This window comes from Arvicola amphibius, chromosome 4, assembly GCF_903992535.2.
Source record: "Arvicola amphibius chromosome 4, mArvAmp1.2, whole genome shotgun sequence".
Taxonomy (NCBI): Eukaryota; Metazoa; Chordata; class Mammalia; order Rodentia; family Cricetidae; genus Arvicola; species Arvicola amphibius.
This window is the reverse complement of record NC_052050.1, coordinates 49,711,894-49,733,691: the sequence shown is the minus strand read 5'-3', so window position 1 is coordinate 49,733,691 and position 21,798 is coordinate 49,711,894. Positions and strand designations below refer to the sequence as shown.

The following is a 21,798-nucleotide window of genomic DNA, read 5'->3' as shown; positions in this document are numbered from 1 at the left end:
CAAGGCTATTCTACATTTTCTTTTCTATCAGGTTCAGTGTATCTGGTTTTATGTTTAGGTACTGATCTCTTTTGACTTGAGTTTTGTGCAGGGTGATAGATATGAATCTATTGGCATACTTCTACTTGCAGATATTCAATTTGACAGGTACTATTTGTTTAAGATGCTGTCTGTTTTTCCAGTGTGTATGTCTTGCTTTTTTTTCTTACAAATTAGGTGTCTGTATGTGTGTGGATTTATGTCTGGGTCTTTAATTTGATTCCAGTGATCAACAAGTCTGCTCTTATGACAATATCAGGCTGTTTTATTACTATAGTTCTGAATATGACTTGAAATCAGCAATGGTGGGGCCTCCAGCAGTTCTGTATAATTCAGGATAGTTTTAGCTATTCTTTTTTTTTCCCATATGAAATTGAGAATTGTCCTTTCAGGTCTGTAAAGAATTGTGTTGGAATTTTGATGGGGTTTGCATTGAATCTGTAGATTTCTTTTGGTAGGATGACCATTCTTACCATATTAATCCTTCTGATCCATGAGCATGGGAGATCTTCCCATCTTCTGATATCTTTGTAATTTATATTTTCAAAGACTTAAAATTTTTATCAAACAAGTCTTTCCCTTGCTTGGTTAGAGTTACTTCAAATCATTTTATATTATTTGAGGCTAAGGTGTTGTTTCTCTAATTTGTTTCTCAATCAATTTGTCATTTGTATATATGAGGGATACTGATTTTTGTAAGTTAATTTCATATCCATCTACTTTAATGAAAGTGTTTTTATCAGCCATAGGAGTTTCCCAGTGGAACTTTAAGGGTCACTTATGTATAAATGATACATTTATATCATTTGCAAATAAAGATATTTTGAGTGCTTCCTTTTCACTTTATATCTTCTGATTACCTTCAGTTGTGTTATTGCTCAAGCTAAGACTTCAAATACTATACTGACTAAGTATAGAGAGAGGGATAACCTTGTCTTGTTCCTGGTTTTGGTGAAATTGCTTTCAATTTCTCTCCATGTTAGTTGATGTTGGCTATGGGTTTACTGTAAATTGCCTTATTGTGTTTAGGTATGTTCCTGTATCCCTAATGTCTCCAGGACTTTTGTCACAAAGGGGTGTTGGATTTTGTCAAAGGCCTTTTCTAATGAAATGATCATTATTTTTTCTTTTTTATCTTTTAGTTTGTTTATGTGGTGGATTACTTTAGCTAATTTTTTTTTTTTTGGTTTTTCGAGACTGGGTTTCTCTGTAGCTTTAGAGCCTGTCCTGGAACTAGCTCTTGTAGACCAGGCTGGTCTCAAACTCACAGAGATCCGCCTGCCTCTGCCTCCCGAGTGCTGGGATTAAAGGCGTGCACCACCGCCGCCCAGCACTTTAGCTAATTTTTATATATTGAAACACCCCTGCAACACTGGAATGAAGCTTACTTGATCATCATTGATGATCTTTTTGATGCGTTCTTGTATTTGATTTGCAAGTATTTTTAATTTATTTTTAATGATTCTTTAAAAATGTTAAATGTTTTTTCTTTTGTTTATTCTTTGTGTCTTTCACATCATGCATGTCTATCCCATTTATTCTCGATTCCTTTGTATCCACCCTCTGCCCTTGCAACTTCTCCCCACAAAATAAAATAAAATTTAGAGAAAAAAAAGAAAAAATTATCTTGTCATGGAAGCTGTAGTGTGACTCAGTAAGTCATACAGTAAACCTTTTATTCACATATTTTCACTTGCAAGCGTTCATTGCAAAGTCACTGATCTGGTACGAGGACTCTGGTTTCTGCTATACTATCAATCCTGGACCCTCACTGGTCTCCTCTTGGATAGCCTGTTGTTGCCCTGTTATATGGAAATCCTGCACCTTTGGACCTGCAGTACTGGCCCCTTCACTTGATCCAGCAGATTATAGATGGGGTTGATGTTGGAGTGGGCAAGTCATATCCTAGTTCTGGGCCTGGCTAGTTGCAGGGTTGGTCAGCCCACCAGCTCTCCTTCACCCTCACCACCAGGGTGAGCTCTCCAGCACTGCCTTGGCTAGTTCACTCCTTGCAGTGATGGGCAAAGTGGCAGGGCCAGTTCTCCTGCTTTACGCTCTCAGGTTGGCTCTCTTATGCCTATATCAGCAGGCATAGCTCTGCTGTGTTGCGCAGACTAGATGTGGGGGCCACTCTCCAGAGTGCTGCAGCTGGTGAGAGGCAGAGACAGATCTTCCACTCTTATGACCTCAGGGCCAGCTCTCCCATCATCTCAGGCACAGGGGGCTGTGGAGAGGGAATCGTTCCTCCTCCCGTGCCTAAATATGACAGATGAGGGTCAACGCCAGATCTCCCATGCTCACATTCTTGAGCTGTCTCACCTCAGGTCACATCAACAGGGTCAGTGCTGCTGTGCTGCCCAGACGAGGTGCAGGCCCTACTTTCCCAAGTGCTGTAGCTGGGAAAGAGGAGGGTCAGCTAGCGCCCTAGGCACCTGTAGAAGGTAGAGGTTGGGGGGCACCTTTCCCTCATGCCGCTGCTACACCACAGATCGGGGAGGGGGTACCAGCTACGCCCCACTCATGCCCTCAGTGCTGGACCACCTGTGCCCCTGCTTCCAGGGTCAACTCTACTGTGGTGCCCAGGTGAGGTCTTTTCTCCTGAGTGCCACACCTGATGAGGGTTTGGGTCAGGTCTTCTACCTGCTATAGATGGCAAGGGTAAGGGGCAAGGAGCAAGGGACAAAGGAAGGCATGTTTTCCTCACCACAAGACAGGCATGACCTGCTCTCCTATCCTCACTCCCTCAGGTCCAGATCAATCTTGCTCCTCAAAGCAGACTAGCTCTAATGTGTGAGGTGTGTGCGAGCACTCTCCTGAGTGCTTCAGCCAGTGATAGGCAGGACCAGTTCTCCCAAGTATTGCAGTCAGTGAGAGGCAGGGCCAACTCTGTATATCCCTATCTTCTTGGCCTTTGGTGGTATCAGGAGCCACAGACATCAACACAGACCTCTGCTGCATCAGGGTCGTGAACCCAGACCTGGACCCAGGCCCAGACATCACCGTGGCCCTGGGTGACAATCAAACCAGCCACATTCTCTTGCTCCTCACCGCTTTCACCTCTTTAGATCTGCTTCTGTCCACAAGACATAAACCGTTCTGTCTTTCCTTTCTCTCCCATACCATGCCATACATTTGTATACCATACACTGCCTGTTTATCCTGTGCCACATAAGGGTTTTTTTTCCACTCATCCATTATGGCTCTGGGCAGGACCATGTTCCCTCCTCAGAGTCTGGGGCAGTCAACCCTGGGGCTCCTTGTTGTCTGACTAAGGGTAGCACAATTAATAAAAACCCAGAGATAGAAATTGGGATTCAACCTGGAGATCAGAAGAGCAAAACAGCCAGTCACTGGCTCTTAAGTACAAAATGGCAGTCCTGCCTCCAGGAATCTCAGAATGAGACTGTGCGTGAGAGCTGTCTCCTCCCGTTTTGTAATCCTCTCTGGTGCTGGGATTAAAGGTGTGCACCACTACCGCCCCGTTTCTATGGCAAACTAGTGTGGCTACCGGAATTTAAGGTGTGTGTCACCACTGCTTGACCTGTAAGGATGATCAGTGTGGCTGTTTTACTCTCTGAACTTCAGAAAACCTTTATTTATTAAAATACAAATGAAATATCACTACAGCTCAGACTGTCACGGCATTGGGCAGGACTCTGCTGCCAAGAATCATAATGGTGCGTGACTACCCGATACCAGAGGGCAATGAAATTCTTCCTGCCCCAAGTCTAGAGACCTGGGGTGAACCTGTGCTTGTCCTCTGGGGTCCACCAGGTCTAGACCACAAATATTTTATAAGTATTTCTGCATCTATGTTCATTAGGGAAATTGGTCTGAAATTCATTTTAATCTTTTTTAGTTTGGGAGTCATGATAACTGTGGCCTCATAAAACCAGTTTGGCAAAGTCTTTTCTATTTCTATTTTGTGGGATAGTTTGGGGAATGTTGGTATTAAAGTCTTTGTTGCAAGTTTGGTACAATTCTACACTAAAACCATCTGGTCCTGGTCTTTATTTGTTTGGAAGATTTTTAATGACTACCTTTATTTTTACTAGGGGTTACATATCTGTTTAAATTGCTTATCTGATCTGATCTTTATTTAACTTTGGTAAGTGGTATATATTGAGAAAATTAGGCAATTCATTTAGATTTTTCAATTTGGTGGAGTACTGGGTTTTAAAGCATGTCCTTATGATTCTCTAGATTTCCTTGGTGTCTGTTGTTATGTCCCGACTTTTGTTTCTGATATCATTAATTTGAATATTCTCTCTCTCTCTCTCCCTTTAGTTAATTTGGATAAGGGTGTGTCAATCTTGTTGATTTCCTCAAAGAACCAATTCTTTGTTTCATTGTTGTGGAATATTCCTTTTCACTGTGTGAATATGTACCACTGTGACTGGTTTACAAAAGAAAAACTGAATGGCCATTAGCTAGGCAGGCAGAGGTAAGGCAGGACTTCTGGGCACAGAGAGCTCTGGGAAGAGGAAAGGTGGAGTCACCAGCCAGACATTGAGGAAGCAGGATGGGCAATACAGGGTAAAGGTAACCAAGCCACATAAAAGAATGTAGATTTAAAAATATGGGTTAATTTAAGTTATAAGAGCCAGTAGAACAAGCCAAAGCTGAGATCAAGCTTTTATAATTGATAATAAGTTTCTGTGTCACTTTTTTTTGTGAGCTGGCAGCCCACAGGGAAAAAAAAAACTCTACATTTTATTGATTCTTTTTATTTTTTCTCTTTGTTTCTATTTCATTGATTTTAGTCCTGAGTTAGATTATTTCTTGACATTGCCTCCTCTTGAGTGTGATTTTTTTTTTGTTGTTCTAGAGGTTTCAGGTGTCCTGTTAAGTTGATAGTATTATATCTGTAGTATTATTTGTATTCACTTAGCACTATGAATTTGTCTCTTAGAACTGCTTTCATTGTTTCCCATAAGTTTGGGTCCCCAAGAGGTCTCCTGGAAACAGTGCCATCAGTAAAGTAACTCAGGTGGCCACCAGTTTATAGATTTAGAAACATAGGGCAAAATGAAAGTCAGGCAGAGTCAGGAATCATTTGAGTGCTCACTCTTCAGCCCCTAAGATGTCAAGATCTCATAGAGACACTTCCTGGCTTCTCATAGAGGTCCACGATCAGGTGATGATGGGTCTCCTTCAGAGCTTGGTACACTCGATCTTTGTTGTCCAAGCTCCAGGACCGGCTAAAGCTGAAGAGCTTCCGCATCTTGTCTTGGGTGGTGGCTTCAGCCCGCACTGCCTCATACTCCTCTTCACTCAGCACCAGACCATGCAGTTTGTCCAAGAGAGGGTTCACTGATGTCACTCGGGCCACCAGCTGCTCCCTATGCTGGTCCACAAAGTGTTGGAAGGCAGCAGCATCTAGGGGTGAAGATTAGATTGTCATGGAGCAAAGAAAGCTCCTCCATGGGTTCTCCCAATGCCTGCCCACTTCTTCTTTTCCACATACCTAATCTGCACCCCTGGTTTCCTTATTCCTCTGGAAGGTCATTTGAAAAATACCCTTACCTTTCTTGAGGTCAGTTATTGGTCTGACAATTTGCCTGACCAGGGAGGGAGTCATCCTGTGGTGTTCAGGTTGGGAGTGGGTGGAGTTATTGTCAACATGGGAAGCAGCAAGGGCTTGAGAGGAACTCTGCCCTGAGCATGCAGCTCTTCCCCCTGTCCTGGTGAGGTTTTCAAAGCGAGGCTGCCTCTTCTCTAAAGATCTCTTCTCTGAAGTATCAGACGATCTACCAGCAGAATACTATTGGTTTCTCTGGTCTTGTTTAGTTATTAGTTACCTTTGTGAACTGCAGGGATCATGGGTGGTACAGGTCTGAGGTCCCCTGGAAGAAAGGAGAGATGAAGCATCTGTAATGATATCTGTCACCAACATGCAGTACTCTCTGTGAAACTCTCACCCATGCCTGAGATTTTGAGAATGAACTACAGAAATTCTGATACAACCTGGAAGGTGAACATCTCCTTACTCACACAGGGAATCTAGGCACCAGGACTATCATCACTGAGAGAAGACATTTGGATGAGCAATAGACATTCCTCCCACATGATCACAGACTCATTTTTTCCTAGATTGAATTGCCCATGGAGAAATAATCAAGTCCCTTGTTGGCTTAAATCATTTGACATTTGATTCTTGTTAGAAAACTACTTTCTTGTCCTGGTTTGACCCTGTACACACACATGCCACAAACATGTGTTCTTGATTTGATAGCAAAATCAAGATGAAGCAAGACTGAGCATATAGGAATAGTGAGTTGATTTTAGCAACAGGTAAAGAAAGTCAATAAATCTCAGCTCATGAATAATCCCAAGGGTTTGAGAAGACCGTTAATTCACCGTGCTGTAACAGTTTAGGGAAGTCATTCCAAAGACCCAGTTTGTAGTATTTGAAGCCCTGGTCGTATTAAGGAAAGATGATATTTCTTATACTCCATGCTAGCTGGACCATCTTGGTGTATCCTGACTTGTAGATAAACTGGAGCATCTAATGAAGAAAGTGATTGAGTGACAAAGAATTTAAAAACCAAAATGTGAGATTGGGGATACAGTGGGCATTATATTATAATCATCCAGTATTTGAATACTTTCTCAAATGGAAGAGAACAGATCCTAATGAGTACCAAATATTGGAAGACATCGCTGCTTGGTCAGAGGTTGCAGCCTCCCCATGACCTTGTAGCTTATCTCAATAAGCAGACAAGATGGCGCTCCCTCCCTCCAGCAAAATTATGAAGATATTGGCTTAATAAAGAAAAATAGCCGCATTGTTCCCATCAGCTAAGGGTCATACTGTGAGTGTTTATAGACAGTATTAACTTTTTCAATCATCCTACCAGTTACTCATTCTGATCTTCAGTTTCAGAAAGGCAAGACTAAAATAAGTTAAGTCATTTCTAAAGATTGCCTGAAGAGTAAGGACCTGAGTGAGATTCAACCCTGGCCTGATGCTGGGGCAGTCAAGTCTCTAGCTGTGGCTCACTCAGGTCAAGGCTGAGCAAAGCCTAGTCTTTGACCACAGGTGTAGCCTGTTTTCAGCAGTTCAGGAGCAGGAACCACTACTGTTTGATAGCTGTCAAGGGCTGTGCATCCCCAGAGGTACTGATTAGACAGCTGTCAAGGGCTAGCCATTCCCAGTGGTACTGATTAGGAAAGCTTGATTTTGACATTGTGGGTGATGGACTAAGACTGTAGTGTTACTTTTCTCAAGAAAATGTCACTATTTGGTTTTCTCTTGTCCATGTCAGCTAGAAAATATGGAAGAGTCTAAAATCATCAAAGAAATACATACAAAAACATTTGACCCTTGGATGGAGGGAGGCCTCTGGGAGACAAATTTCAGTGAATCAGCTCAATTTTATTCCAGAGTATAAGGAATGAATATATAGCATTGGGAAGCCTGGGGACAAATCCTAATTTTCATTAGGTGGCATGCTTCTATCACAAGGCTTAGTATCTGGCAGTAGGGTCCTATAGCAGAGCTCCTTGAGCAAGTCTTCTCGGTAGGGATCTGAGCCAAGGGTCAAAATTTGGACAGAAAAAAACTCATCATGGAAATGAAATCACTCTATAAGAAAGACTTCAAGATTATATATAAAAGAAAGAAATTGAGGAAGGACTTAGAAGATGCAAAGACATTCTCCTCTATGCTCATTATTTAGAAGAATCAATATTCTGGAAATAGCCATGCAATTAAAAGCACACTACATACTCACTGTAGTCCCAATGAAGATGTCAGGGACATTCTTCACAAGTAGAGTGGAAAAATGCTGAAATATACGTGGAACCATTAAAGACGCAGATATCCAAGGTAATTCTGAACAAAATCAATTGTGTGGAAAGGTTCATCACACCTGATTTCCAACCAGTGCTACAGCCATAGTAGTAAAAACAGCATGGTATTGGCACAAAGACATGTGCAGATCAATGAAATGGAATGAAAACCTAGATAGAAGTCCACACAACCAGAGATACCTGACCTTTGACAAAGAAAACAAATATACCTTGGAGAAAAGACAGCCTGTAAAAGAAATGGTTCTGGAAAACCTAGATAGCACTGTATGGAAGAATAAACAAGATGCCTATATCTTGCCTTTAGAAAAGTCACCTCTAAATGACCTTAATGTGGGATCCAATACTGTGAAACTTGTAGAGCAAAAGTAAGGAGAACATTTCAACACAGCAGCATAAGTCAGGATTCTATGAGGGAGGTTCTGGTAGCACAGGAAGTAAATCCAGTAATCAACAAATTTGATCTCAGGACACTCAAAAAGTCCTGTATAACAAAGGAAATTTAATTGAGAGAAGATGCAGCCAAGATGGGAGAAACTATTTCCCAGAAAACATCTGTCAGAAGATTAGTTCCATATATATGAAACTTAAAACCTAAACAACAAGAAAATAGCACAATTCTGAGGTTTGCCATAGGAGTAACAGCAAAATTCTCAAAGAAGGAAGTACACATGGTAGGAAACACTTAGCTTTTAGGGGAATACAAGTTAAAATTACCTATGATTCCCATATCATCCCTTGAGAATGTCCAGTATTAAGAATACACACAATGAAGACTGTTGAAGTGTCTGTGCAGACAGAGGAACACTTATCCACTGCTTGTGAGAGTACAAACTAGTGCAGCCACTGTGCAAATCAACTACCATATAAACCAACCTTACCGCTCCTGGAATATGTTCAAAGGAATATATAGCCTACTACATTTGCACAAACACGCTCGATGAAATTCTGTTCATAACAGCTAAGATAATGCAACAAGCCTAGATGTCCATCAACAGTTAATTGTGCAGCATTTATATACCATGGATGTTTTTCAGGTGTGAAGAAAATGGCATCATGGAAGGTAAGTGCATACAATAGGAAAAACATAGAGGAAGATAAGCTAGGCCCAAAGAGGAAAAAACAAACAAACAAACACCATATCTCTCACATGTAGTTTCTATCCTGGAGTCTTTAGTTCTGCTGTGGGTTTAACTTGGTGAACCCCTGGAAACCAGAAAGCTAGAAATGGGTGGGGCTTTAGGGAGGAAGGAGGGCAGCAGGGTATTGGTAAAATGAGGGTAAAGGGGGAATAGTGGGAGCAGAAATGTTCAAAGAGCAAGAAGGGAGGAGTATGGAGGAGATAATGGGGTGGGTGGGATGGGTTAATGAAGACAGTATTTAAAAGTCAGAATGAAACCTATTATTTGATAACCCAATATAGAAATAATAAAAGAGTTCCAATACACAACACCCTAGGAGGTCATAGAGGTAATGAGTTTCAAAAACAAAACCCAATTCCAGGTGTGGGATATCTCCACAGGAGTGTTGGGCAGGGAGACCCTGGAGGTTCCTAGACAAAACAGGGGCATGCCATTCTTCCTGGCTCCCTGTCAGAACTAGTGGATAAGATCTTACTGCAGAAGACAGCATACATCTTGGATACATGACATAGAGAATCTAAGCTGGAACTGAGCTGGAGGTTTTTTTTATGCTAAACATAGTGTCAGATGGTGTTAGGCAGGCTGCTGAAGATGAAAAGACATCAACAACCTTCTGGCCAGGCCAGACTGTCTCATTGCTGCAATAGTGGCACAAGTGTGATGGGAGCAACCAGTAGCTCCCTGATTACACTTCAGGCCTACTTCACAAGATAGAATCTACCCTTAGCATTTTAAACTGATAAAACAAACAAACCCATTTATTCAGAGGTCTTAGGGCATTGTGAGAAGCCGCTATTGCTGCCTAGCTAAATGGACAAGGTGTCAATGCCCTTCTAAACATCTGTGTCTACACCACAGATAAAGGTTACTTTCAGCCTTCTTCAGAAAAGCCTCTCACTTCTATGAATGGAGGTAACTGCAGATACCTATGTATGTGCAGGATACTGAGAATTAGGGATGGTTGAGTACTCATTCCTATAAGCAGATATTTACATTACCTTCTTGAGTATCTAGGAACACTGTGGAAGTGAAATTGGAAAGAATGTAGGGACAGAAGATATGGAGAAGAGGGTGTGCTTTCTTCTATGCATCACATGACCATGGCCATCATGAATTCAGGGCAGCTGCTCCTACTGCCTCTGGACCCACAGAAGGAGGGCCTGCCCAACGGTCAGCTAGACATGGGGAAACAGCTCACAGGGACAGTACAACTTACTGCAAAAACTATGGCAAATAATAGAATATGGGAGAACAGGGTGTATACAATCCATTTGTACCCACTGGTGAACTCACTTGCTTCTACTGGGTAGTTCACACCCACAGTCACACAGATGGTTGAATGCTGCACAAAACACAACTTTATGATCATGGGAAAGAGATTTTTATTAAAGAAGAGGAGGGTGGCGGGAGTAGGGGGAGATAAAAATGTGTGTTTAGTATGAGTTCGTAGAACACACTGTATGTGTGTATAAAATTGTTAAAACACAGAATATATTTAAAATATGTATGGATTTAAGGTTGAATGTCTCATAATGACAACAATCCTTTCATTTTAACTGTTCACATTTAGATGTGAACTGGTCCTAGATGCTTCATGTGTCTCAAAATCTGTCATTTCTAGGGTATTGGGGGGCAGAAATTAGGATACAGGACTGAGAAAAAGGGGCTTAGGGCATGTGGTGGTTTGGATATGACATGTTCCATGATCATATGTTGAAAGATTGGTTCTGCAGCAGGAATTGTCATGAGGACTGTGGTGTGATGAATGAACACACACACTAGTGCACTCATAATTGCATGAACACAGAGAATGGTACTGGAAACCATGAGAGTGCACAGCTGGAGGAACTGGGCCACTGGAGGCACGTCCTGGAATAGAATGTCTTGCATGTGCTTTCTGCCTCTTCCTTCTCCTCCTTCTCTCTTTACCTTCTCCTCTCCTCTGCCCCTCCTCCACTGTTCTCCTCTTCACCTTTTTCTGCTCCTCTTCTCCCCCACCCTTGGACTTACTTTAACTCTCACCACCAGTTTTGGATCCTATCAAAAGCCACATATCTAATCTGAAATGACACCAAGAATGAGTGACAGTACACATTTTCCCATACATTGCCTTTCTTCAACCTTTTGGGTATCTGGACCTAAACAGATATTACCTGGTTTCAGCAAGGCTTCCCATATGAGATTGCTACTCTTCTTGTCTCTGATTTGCAGCTTAATCCCTGAACCCATGTGTCCAACGTAGATCTCAGAGAAGAGCTGGGATTCCCCGGGGCTACGATAGCACAGCTCCAGTTCCTGGAAAGAGGGAGGGAGGGAGAGAAAGAGGGAGAGAGGGAGAGAGGGAGAGAGAGAGAGAGAGAGAGAGAGAGAGAGAGAGAGAGAGAGAGAGAGAGAGAGAGAGAGAGAGGGTGACAAGCCTCTACTCATGTGAACATGTGAACATGTGAACAAGGTCTTTCTACACCGCCATACTTCCTTGATCCCACACACCACATTAGACACTGTGTTTTGCATCAAGGCAACCAACATTTAAATACTCACATGTGTATTCAAATACACATCTTTACTCAGTGAAGAGTTTAAAGTTTCTCTGTTTCCCACTTTTATAACTAAATTTAGGTTTCAGTTCTCTAAGAAGGACAAAACAGATTTCTCTCCCGACAAAGGACCATTTATCAATGACACCCTTACATTCAGGGATGAGAGAGAATATGGACAAGGCCTGAGTCAGCCCCACAATATCTCAATGAGAAATCCTGCAACTTCCCCCTCTGAATCATGTTTGGACTTGCTCAAGAATGTCCAAAAATGGTAAAAATGAAAACTCAGCCATTTAAAAGTATACTAACATAACTGTGTTTGCTCTATTGCTCCTGAAATTCCTCTAACTGTGCTTTAAGAAGAGCGTTCATGCTCCTCTCAGGATTGCTGCCATTTTGTACAGGTGTTTGACCTTGCATGCTTATAAACACTGTTTGTTCTTGCATACTATTTGAGTCTGAAGTCTTCCTTCAGTGTTTTCTCAGACCCTTATATTCAGAAGGCTGAAACATTCTGGAGAGAACATGGAAAGAATGTAGGAACAGAAGACATTGGGAATGCCAAGGGACCAGCTGGGACCCATCCTGCTGATTCTGTTCTTATCACTCTGACAACAAGGTGACAGGAAGCAACTTAAGGAAGGGCTGATGTTTAGTTTTATAGTAGGGAATGCATGGAAGTCGGGGCTCCATTCTTGGTGGCAGGAGCTTGCGGCACAGCTTGTTGTACCCAGAGGATCTGGAATCCAAGTCTGAGGTGGGGAGCAGGGCATGGCTCTAACCCTCAAGGACAGCCACTAGTGGCCTGCTTCTGATGGTCAGGCCTCACATATTTGTTTCATGACTCCCCAGATATTAGCAATAACTGGGGGTCAAGTGTTTCACATTTACACCTGTAGGAGACCTTTCAGATTCAAACCATAACAAGTGAGAGCTCATCCTGAAAGTCCTGCTCACACATCTCAAGCCAGGACCTGCTGTCCGTGTCAGGCTGGTCCCTTCTCCATGCCGTACTGAGTCTAATTCCTCGATTCTCCAGGCCTTCTGTATTTCTGTGTGGCCCTTAAATTGCTGTCTACCTAATGTGGATATATTCTTTATCATCCTAAGTCCCAATGATTTTCTCCCGAATCTTAGTTTGTTGCAAAGCCCTGTAACCTGTCCTACAGGGTTCCCAAGTCTGGCATCTGATCCTGAAGAGTAGCAAAGTCCTGGATGCTCACCTTAGGGATGATTTCCAGCTTCTTGGAAGCAGACACTGTGTAGCGGGAGCCAATATAAAGAGAATCTAGTGGGGGTGGCTTGTTTATTCGAACAAACTGAAACTTCATTTCTTCATCATCAATGGCCTAGGGAACATTGCAGACAGTGATTTAGCTAGATCTTGGGTCTACAACATCAGTCTGGTCTGAATAAGGTGAGGCAGTCTATCAGTGCATTTGTGTGGGTTGGGGTGGTGACACCTCCTAGCACCCTTCTGCCCTGTGTTCTGTCGCACAGCCTGCTTATTATTGGCTCCTGTCATGTTCATTGTGGGAATAGGGTTCCTGCTAGAAAAGAAGGGAACTGGCTACATTTTGGGCAAGGAACATTCCCATCCTTCTGGTGGGTGAAAGAGGCTATAAGATGCTGTGCAGAGATATAGGGACATTAGAAGCAGTTGGGTGAGAATCTGGTGTGAGGGACCAAGAAGAGGGTAGAATCATAAACACCAGCATCCACTTAATAGAACTGCATGCCCACTCCCAATTGAGAATCTCTCCAAGGGGCTCACTAGCTGCATTTCAAGTTTCTCATTAGTCCACCCTAGCTCCAATTTGTGGTTTTCAGTGTCACCTTCCGAATGGTGCAGTCATTGGGGATCAGGTAGAGATGAAGGGTGACATCCTGGAGATTGAGGTGATAGTAGATCAACGTGACAGAAGTGATGGGGATGAAATATCTGACAGCAGGCATAATTCTCAGTAGAACTCCCACTGGGGAGAAGCTTGGGTTTTCCAAGATTATGCAGTGTTGCTCTACCCTGGCTGGCGTTTCTAGGACCATCCCATGTTCTTGAAAGTGGACCACATGGAACCAGGAGATGTCCACCTGTCCCTCTGTGAAAGAACAGATTCAAAGATGGAGATTTAGTGTTTCCATTGAGCCATGCTTGGCTGGAAAAATAACAGAGGATTTAGAATGACCGTGGTGGTCTGAATGAGCATGGTCACTGGAGTTGGTGGAACTGTTCAGACAGAAGTACGAGGCGTGGATGTTGGGGGCAGTGTGTCACTCCAGTGGGCTTTGAGGTTTTAAAGGCTCATTCTATTTCCAGTTTAATTTCCCCTCTCCTCTGTGACATTAAGGATGTAAGCTCTGAGGTTCTGCCCCAGTTCCATGCCTGCCTGCCTGCCTGCTGCCCTGCTACCTGCCGTGAAGGTCAATGACTCTTACCTCCTGAAACTTTAATCCTCCCCAAATCTTCTATATGCTGTCTTGGTCATGGTGTCTTTTTAGCTTTTATTTGGTTTTTTTTGATGTTTATGTGAAAAACTGTGAACAAGAAAATGCTAAGCTTTATTAATTAATCTCCAGTTAGAATACAGCAGATCAATAAAATATTTTCATGCTATCAGTTCACCACGCCAGGGAGGTGGGTGTGACCTGCTGTGAATGGCGACTCATGAAGACTGCCCCTGCCCCTCATTGAAGCAGCTTTGGCTTTGGCTCTGTCTAGCTGATGGGGGGGAGGGGAGCTAACAGTGGAGCGTAAGTTCTGGGGAGCGCTCACAGTGGAGCGTAAGTTCTTGAGGGTCTCACCCATGGGTGCCTTAAAAAACTATAGCCCCACACCTGGCCCTGTGACTCTCCTTCCTACACATATTTTTGCTTCCTACACTGTAACAGGATCCCATTCTTTCAGGATCCAATGGAGTACTTGTCTGTTCGGAGAGTGGGAGTAAGAAACAGGAAAGGCAGTGGTCTTTAGGGAAGAAGCTTGAATGATGACTGGGGCAGGCGTTGTTGGAGAGAGCAGGAGTTCTGTGTGGAATTGCTTGGCTGGCATCAGACATACTAGGAAGGCATCATCTGGGTAGCAGATCTGATAGTCAGGATCTGGAGCTCAGGGTCTCAGGCGTTTGTGGATGCCACTATTGTTTATATTTGTTTTCTGAGTTTTCAAGCAAGTCATGCTAGGTTTCTTTATCTTCATTTTTTTTCTTGTGAGATTGCCTAATGTGGGATTCCCCTCTATATGTGGTGAATATGTTTTATTACCATTGGTTAATAAAAAAGCTACTCTGGTCTATGGCAGAGCAGAATATGGCTAGGTGGGAAAACTATACTAAATATGGGGGGAAAAGGCGGAGTCAGGCAGATGCCAGCAGCCACTAAGGAAACAAGATGTGAGGTAACAACCCACGAGACTTGTGGTAAGATATAAAATAATAAAAATGAGTTAATTTAAGATGTAAGAGTTACTTAAGAAGAAGCTTGAACAGGCCAAAGAGTATGTAACTAATATTAAGCCTCCAAGTGGTTATTTAATAAGCAGAGGAAAGCAGGTACGGGGAACCAGTGGAATGGGGTACACTTCCAGCTACTTCTGTTGCCCAATGTGGGGCAATGTACATCCACATAAAGCTGAAAAAGAAGGGCTTCTAGACCCACAAAAACACTAGTCAATTGGAGCTCCTTGGTAACTGTATATTTTCAAATAGGCTCTGTTTGCTGGCTGCAGACAGAGGTGCAGCTTTTTGAAGACATGGGATGAGGTGGTGCCAAAGTCCTAGCCATAACGCTTAACATTTTAAAAAGCGCTCCTGGTGGAAAAAGGATTACAAGTACACAGTAAAGACAGATTTAGACAAAAAGAGCCTCTAAATGGGCCACAGTGTGTTCAGAAAATATATAGAGACTTAAAAAAGAGTGAAAACAGTCATAAATAAAACAATGATTTAAAATTTTTTTAAGAAATAAAATAATACAAATCACAGTCCCAGAGAACCTAGACAACAATGAGGACCCTAAAAGAGGCAAACCAGAATCTAATCTACATGGGAAGTAGAAAAAGACAAGATCTCCTGAGTAAACTGGGAGCATGTGAGAGGGTTGAAGGGGAGGGGAGAGGACGGGAGGGGAGCAGAGAAAAATGTATAGCTCAATAAAATTAATAAAAAGTAGATAAAATAATAAAATATATGCACATTAAGTCACGTAAAAATAAAAAATACACAGAGTCTTGATTATACATACTGTTATGTTTTCTTTAGATTTTTTGACTGCAGACATTTGGTTCTAGGGGCTGCTAAGCTAAACCAACATATTTATTTTAAAGGTTTCTTGACTTCCAAAATTTGAGTCTAAAAATATGTGACTTTAAAGAGAGGTTTTGTTTTGTTTCCACAAAGGATGGTAACCTATAGATTCCATCCTATAGATAGGCAAATGTGGTTTAACGAAATAATCCCCCCAAAGGTCTCTATGAACCCTAAAAATATTTCATTCATCAAAAAGCAAAAAACAGTTAAAAAAACTACACCCAAATTCTCAAAATGATTACCTATGAATGTTTGTTTTCATTTAAAAAGGGTTGATTATAATTGATTAATGATCACTGTCAATCTCTTTCTAAAAAGGGGGGTCGTTATGATATAGAACTGAATATATTTGTATGGACTTTGGTTTATGAGCACAAATTTAAGGTCAATTTTGTTATATGTATATTTCTACTCTTGCTTAAGGTATTATGCTTAATATTAAAGCCTCAGAGTGGTTACTTCATAAGTAGCTTTGGAAACAGGCGGGAGGAGAAAATCTGGTTCAGGGGGACCAGTGGGGTAGAGAATACTTCTAGCTACAATTGCCATTAAATATGAATATCTTTAACCAGGGGAATGTTTAATGTGTTTTCTATTCATTGTTCTTCTATTGGCTGGAGAAGCCTGTGTTTCTGTTCTACTTCTCATGACTTTTTTAACTGTTAGATCTCCCCTCTTGTGGCTGCTCATCACCTTGACACCATGGACAAACGTGATCTTCATCTGCTGGTCTCCATGGTTGGCCTATTCCTGTGCTCCTTGAAGCAAGGCAAGTAGCCACTTGTATAACACCTGGTTTCCTTGTTGTTGTTGCTTTTTCCTTTCTTAAGCAGAGTCTGGCTGTGTTGTCTAGGCTGCTCTTGAATGCTAAATTCTCTGGTCTTAGCTTCCAGAGAGCTGTAGTAATGGCTTTCAGCATGAGATCTTTCTCTGGGAATCTTTTATTTATTAAACTATCTTCTGAGAGACTATTTGGTGATGACTGAGGTTGGGACACTTTTTAAAAAGACACCCCTCTTCTTCGGCTCCAGTTCCCAGACTGGATCTGTTGAAATCGTTTTCTCTCTGCCTGTAGCAGTGTAATGGCTCCTAGTATTGGTAGACACTGGAACCAAATGATCCTTGCTAGTTTCCTTATTCTTACTTTGTAACAATCTCCTCATATTACTCAATTTACTTTCTGTTTCCTGCTGAGTTCTTGCAAGATATGCTGTGTAAAAGCACTTAAGAAACAGTAGTTAATATTGCTACTAAGGACATCATGTTCCACTAAGAAAATTTTTCTAGGTAAAACAGAAAGAAAGTCGTAAGGCTTGGAGACATGTGCTTCAAAGAAGATACATCAGGCAGGAAGGGATGAGAAAACAACTCAGTGTCCACCTTCACATTCTGCTCTGCCTCACTAAGTCAAAGACCTTTCCCCATCACCGCCATCATATACTGACTGTCCTATATGGCAGGTCCTCCCATCACCTCCACCCGACTCCTTATGCTTCCCTTGGTTACCTTGGAGATTCACAAAGTGAGGGAGATGCACAGCAGCCACAGCTCCCCGCTCAGCCTTGATGTCAAACAGAGGCCCAGCCACCATGTGACTGTCCTGCAAGGGAGTCTGGTCCAGGTGTTGGCTCCAGGCACAGAATCCAATCTCGATGGTCACTGCCCTCGTCACCACAAAGTGGAGTCCTGTGCTGGGACAGTGGTAGGAACCAGCCTCAGGGATTTGAACTCTAGAAGAGGGAGAAGCAGACACCAGTGAACACCAGCTCTGCTCTTCCATTAGGTGGAGACCCAGTGCAGGGCTTGGGACACTGCAGACTTCAGCCGGATGACTCTGAGTTCTGGTTCCTCTGCTGTCTCTATGTGGATTCCTGAGTAAATCATTTAATCCTCAATTCTGAACAGAAGGTTGATGACAACACCATCTTACAGACCTGTGAGTACTGAGTGATCTAGAGCAAATCTACAGGTAACACATACCTGGAGCAGTTAGCTCTTAGTAATGATGATGCAGGTGATACAGATGTGTGTGTGTGTGTGTGTGTGTGTGTGTGAGAGAGAGAGAGAGAGAGAGAGAGAGAGAGAGAGAGAGAGAGAGAGAGGTTCTGGGGATCAAATTAGGACCTTGTGCACACTAGGCAAGGGCTCTACCACTGAAGTACGTCTTCAGTTTTTAGTGTTTAGATTCTTAAAGAGTATATTTCCTACAAATAAGAGTAATAATAATATTAGTGATAAATCTAGTGATACATCCTTGGCCCTGTAGCAATGCTTTACCAAGCTCTTCAGTGATTTTTCTCAAGGCTTCCTGTTTGGGAACTGACTGGTAAACAAGTGTCAGTTTCTGTGGAAGGTAGTTGAAAGTAACAGTTTCTCCAGCTGAGACTGTGTTAGTGTTGGAGGAGGATACAGGTTATGGTGGACACTGTGAATGTGAACATAGTCACCCATTACTCATAGGACTATAGCCCTTGGAGGACAGGACTGCTGTATGCATCCTCATGTTCTTAGTTTCCAGTGGGTTCTTGGCACAAAATGGTAGTTCATGAAACAGGAGTGTAGAGACTACAGGGATTGGAGGGAAATCTAAGAGATAGGAGCAACCAAATAAAATTATGGCAGGGATACTGTTTGTACCAAGAATAAAATAACAGCAGAAAGCCCACAATTCAGGTCATGAGCTAAGATGAGCTTTTTAGATGGAATGAAGGACTCACATCAGCTCTGTTGATGTGGTAATGGTGTGCTGGTCATGGAAGACGAGGTCCTATCTGAACTACAGGGGAGACATAGGGAAATGTTTATGAGTGAAATCACCTGTCACCTACTGTCCTGGACTCACACTACTGTGACGGCAATGATAACAAAGGGGGAATGTGAGGAGTTGAAACAAACTTGGAAAAATGGTTGCTGGAGCGCAGTAATTGGACAGGGAAGTCCTTGTGTGCTCCAGTTTTGTAAATGTCTTGAGAATGTTGTGAAAAGGCCTCTATAATTATAACAATCCAAACTTCTTATTCCTGTCCTGGCCTTGTCTCCTGCATTAGTGAGAGGATGAGAAGGTGCAGTTGAGACTAGGTGAAAATTTTGGAAAGTGTGCTGGGGAAAGTCACTTTTCTCAGGCAGAGCTCACTCACCTGTACAGGTTCCTTTCTCTGTCAATCACCTCAGTAGCTACAGATCCTGTAGGGCTCCAGAAGTCATCTTCAGTCCCCAGTGCTTCCATGTGTCTGTGTTCTGGAGAGGCAGGGGAAGATGGATGGAAGGTCATTAGTGGTGCAAATTATGAGCATCCCTCCTCTGGAAGAGGCCAGACACTCTTTGTTGTCCAGGCTCATCTCCAGAGCTTTCTTCAATGTTGGACCATGGCTGAACTCTGTTCCAGGTTTTCCCAGCTTAGGTCTCTAGGTCTTAGCAGGAAGTATGCCTGTAGTTTTCATCACCGTCCATCAGGCTATCTGGACGCTTCCTCCCCCACTCTGTCTCTCTCCCTCTCCCTTTTCTCCCCCCCATATTTTGTTTTATTGTCTTCCACTGTTCCTTTTGACCAACCATCCCACCACAATTCCTGCTCCCAAGCCAGCTGATATGTTTTCTGTCTTACAGATTCAAAAGCGTTGATTTTCCTAGCGTGTCTCAAGTGGGTATGTTGACAAACAAAATAGTGCAACTCAAAATTTAGATGAACAGGAATAGGGAGGTGAGTCCCAGGGCATTGCAGTTCGGAATGAGACACGGAGCCTTGGTATAGAGCCTGATATAAGCCACAGACTCAAGAAAGGAGCAACAGCATCCCCGAAGGCTGGGAAAGAAGGAAGTGATATTCCTTCTGGGTTCTAAGTGAGGAATGTCTTGCAAGGGGTGGTGCTCTTATTGGAGAGCCTGTATGGTTCCACGTCAGAGACAGGGGGATAGAAATGATGACCCCTTCCAGAACATCTCTTGCAGATAATGCTTTTTGCATGTGACAGGGACGTTGTGCCAATGAAATTTCAACAATATCTTTTCCTCAGTAAGATCTAACCAGTGATATCACTAGCTGACATGCTAATGTGGATGGGGTAAATCTGATAACACCGTGCTCCTAAGTGAAGAGCTGGTAAGAGAGGAAAAATCAGCTTCCCCAGTAAGAGTTTCCTAATAGGTTATTCAGTACCAAGTGGTCAGCCTGAAACATAAATGACCAATTCTAACTGTATCTGCAAATATTAAATACACATATATTTAACAATAATATTTAAGAACAGGTCATTAATTTGAGAGAGAGTGGGATATAAAAGTTGTTGGAATGGGCAGACTGGGGGCTGGAGATGATGTAAATATAGTACTTGTATATTTAATTTAAAAAAATAAGTTAAAAATAAAGAAATGCAGACTTCCTCCCACAGATGCCCCTTCATTTGACAATCATTACGCTCTGGGTCTGAACCCTTCACATACCTGACTGTGGTCTCTGTTGCTTGAATGAGATTGGGCTCTCACCCATTTCTTCTCCATCCGGGTTCTTATTAGGGACTATCACATGTGGCTCCCTAAACACAGAAATATTCATTTCCTCAGATGCCAGGAAAAACCATGGAAACCAGGGCTATGTACACAATATCCCTACAAAATATCCAACTCAACTTCTTCTCTGGGACAGAACTCCACGAAGGCTCCTATCCTCCCGGGCATCCATGCTGCCAGAACAGGGATCATGTCAACTCCTCTTTGCTTTAGTTTGAATGTGTTCCTCAATGTTTACTCATTAGAAAGTTAACCCCCAATGCCACAGTGCTGACAGGTTGAAGCATAAGACACAATGAGGTCACGAGTGCTCTGCTGCCATGAAGGAGTTAATGACATCATCACAGGAGTAGATTCCTGTGACTTTTGTCACTAAAGTCACCTTGGCCTCTCACTCTCAGCTCTCCCAGCTGCACAACCAGATGGAACAGGAAGAAGGATTCTTTAGATGTAGAGTCCATGCTCCAGAACTGCAAGAAATAATCTTAATTCTTCATAAGTGCTCAGTGTCGGACACTGTGTTATAGCTGCACAACACAAATAATCATTCACCCTAAATGCTAAGCACCTAGATAGAACCTTCTAACTCTCTCTCCTTTCTGTCCTCTACTCTCCCTCTCCACCCTCCATCCTTTTCCCAGGATGGAGAGCTATCTGTCTATGTTACTTTCATTGGTTAATTAATAAAGAAAACTGCCTTGGCCCTTTAAGAGAACAGAAAGTTAGGTAGGCAGAGTAGACAGAACAGAATGCTGGGTAGCAGGAGTGGGGAGACGCTTCAGGCAGTTGCCATATGCAGTCGCCATGATTCTCCTCTCTGAGATGGACGCAGGTTAAGATCTCTCCTGGTAAGCCACACCTCATGGTGCTACATGGATTACTAAATATGGGTTAAAGGAAGATGTGAGAATTAACCAATAAGAGGCTACAGATAATGGGCCAGGCAGTGTTTAAAAGAATACAGTTTCCGTATAATTATTTTGGGTAAAGCTAGCCGGGTGGCGGGACACCGCCGTTCCTTCTATAGTCCTGAACTTCTGGCAGGTGTCCCTGCTTCTGATATCATCCTTCTTGCTCATACATAGTAGCTGACCATAAAAATTGAGTGTAGATGCCCCTTCATGTCTGAGGCATTGGAATGCCTCTCATTTCCTCTGAGGAGAAGCAGAAGATTCTTAGCATGGTTCACAGTTCTTGCGGTGGCACCCGCTCCTCTGCAGACCTTCCTATGTCAGCCTTTCCTGTTCAAATCTAGACCAGTGGCTCTGAAATCATCGTGTTAAAGTGTCACCTGGACAGGCTGCTAAATCAGAAAACTCACTGAAGGAAGCTGCCCCTCCTGAGATTCTGAGTCAGCAGGGATGGAGTGGGGTCTGAGAACCTGCATTTCTGTGGAGCTTCCTGGTGATGGTGAGGCAGAGCAGATGGTCTCACACATGGCTTCCTGTCCCTCAA

At 42.8% G+C, this 21,798-nt stretch overlaps 1 protein-coding gene across 1 annotated transcript in view; it reads right to left on the bottom strand.

Moving 5' to 3' along the window:
- Positions 1 to 4,547: 4,547 nt before the first annotated feature.
- The window catches only part of LOC119813649 (NACHT, LRR and PYD domains-containing protein 1a-like), a 32,727-nt gene continuing 15,476 nt past the window's right edge, over positions 4,548 to 21,798 (bottom strand). The window contains exons 6-13 of the mRNA XM_038329045.1: positions 20,278 to 20,369; positions 18,975 to 19,074; positions 17,344 to 17,567; positions 13,370 to 13,632; positions 12,757 to 12,882; positions 11,147 to 11,288; positions 5,841 to 5,885; positions 4,548 to 5,418 (exon numbers count right to left, since the gene is read on the bottom strand). Of these exons, the coding sequence (XP_038184973.1) occupies positions 5,126 to 5,418; positions 5,841 to 5,885; positions 11,147 to 11,288; positions 12,757 to 12,882; positions 13,370 to 13,632; positions 17,344 to 17,567; positions 18,975 to 19,074; positions 20,278 to 20,369 (1,285 nt within the window). The 3' untranslated portion in view covers positions 4,548 to 5,125. The remainder of the gene's footprint in view (positions 5,419 to 5,840; positions 5,886 to 11,146; positions 11,289 to 12,756; positions 12,883 to 13,369; positions 13,633 to 17,343; positions 17,568 to 18,974; positions 19,075 to 20,277; positions 20,370 to 21,798) is intronic.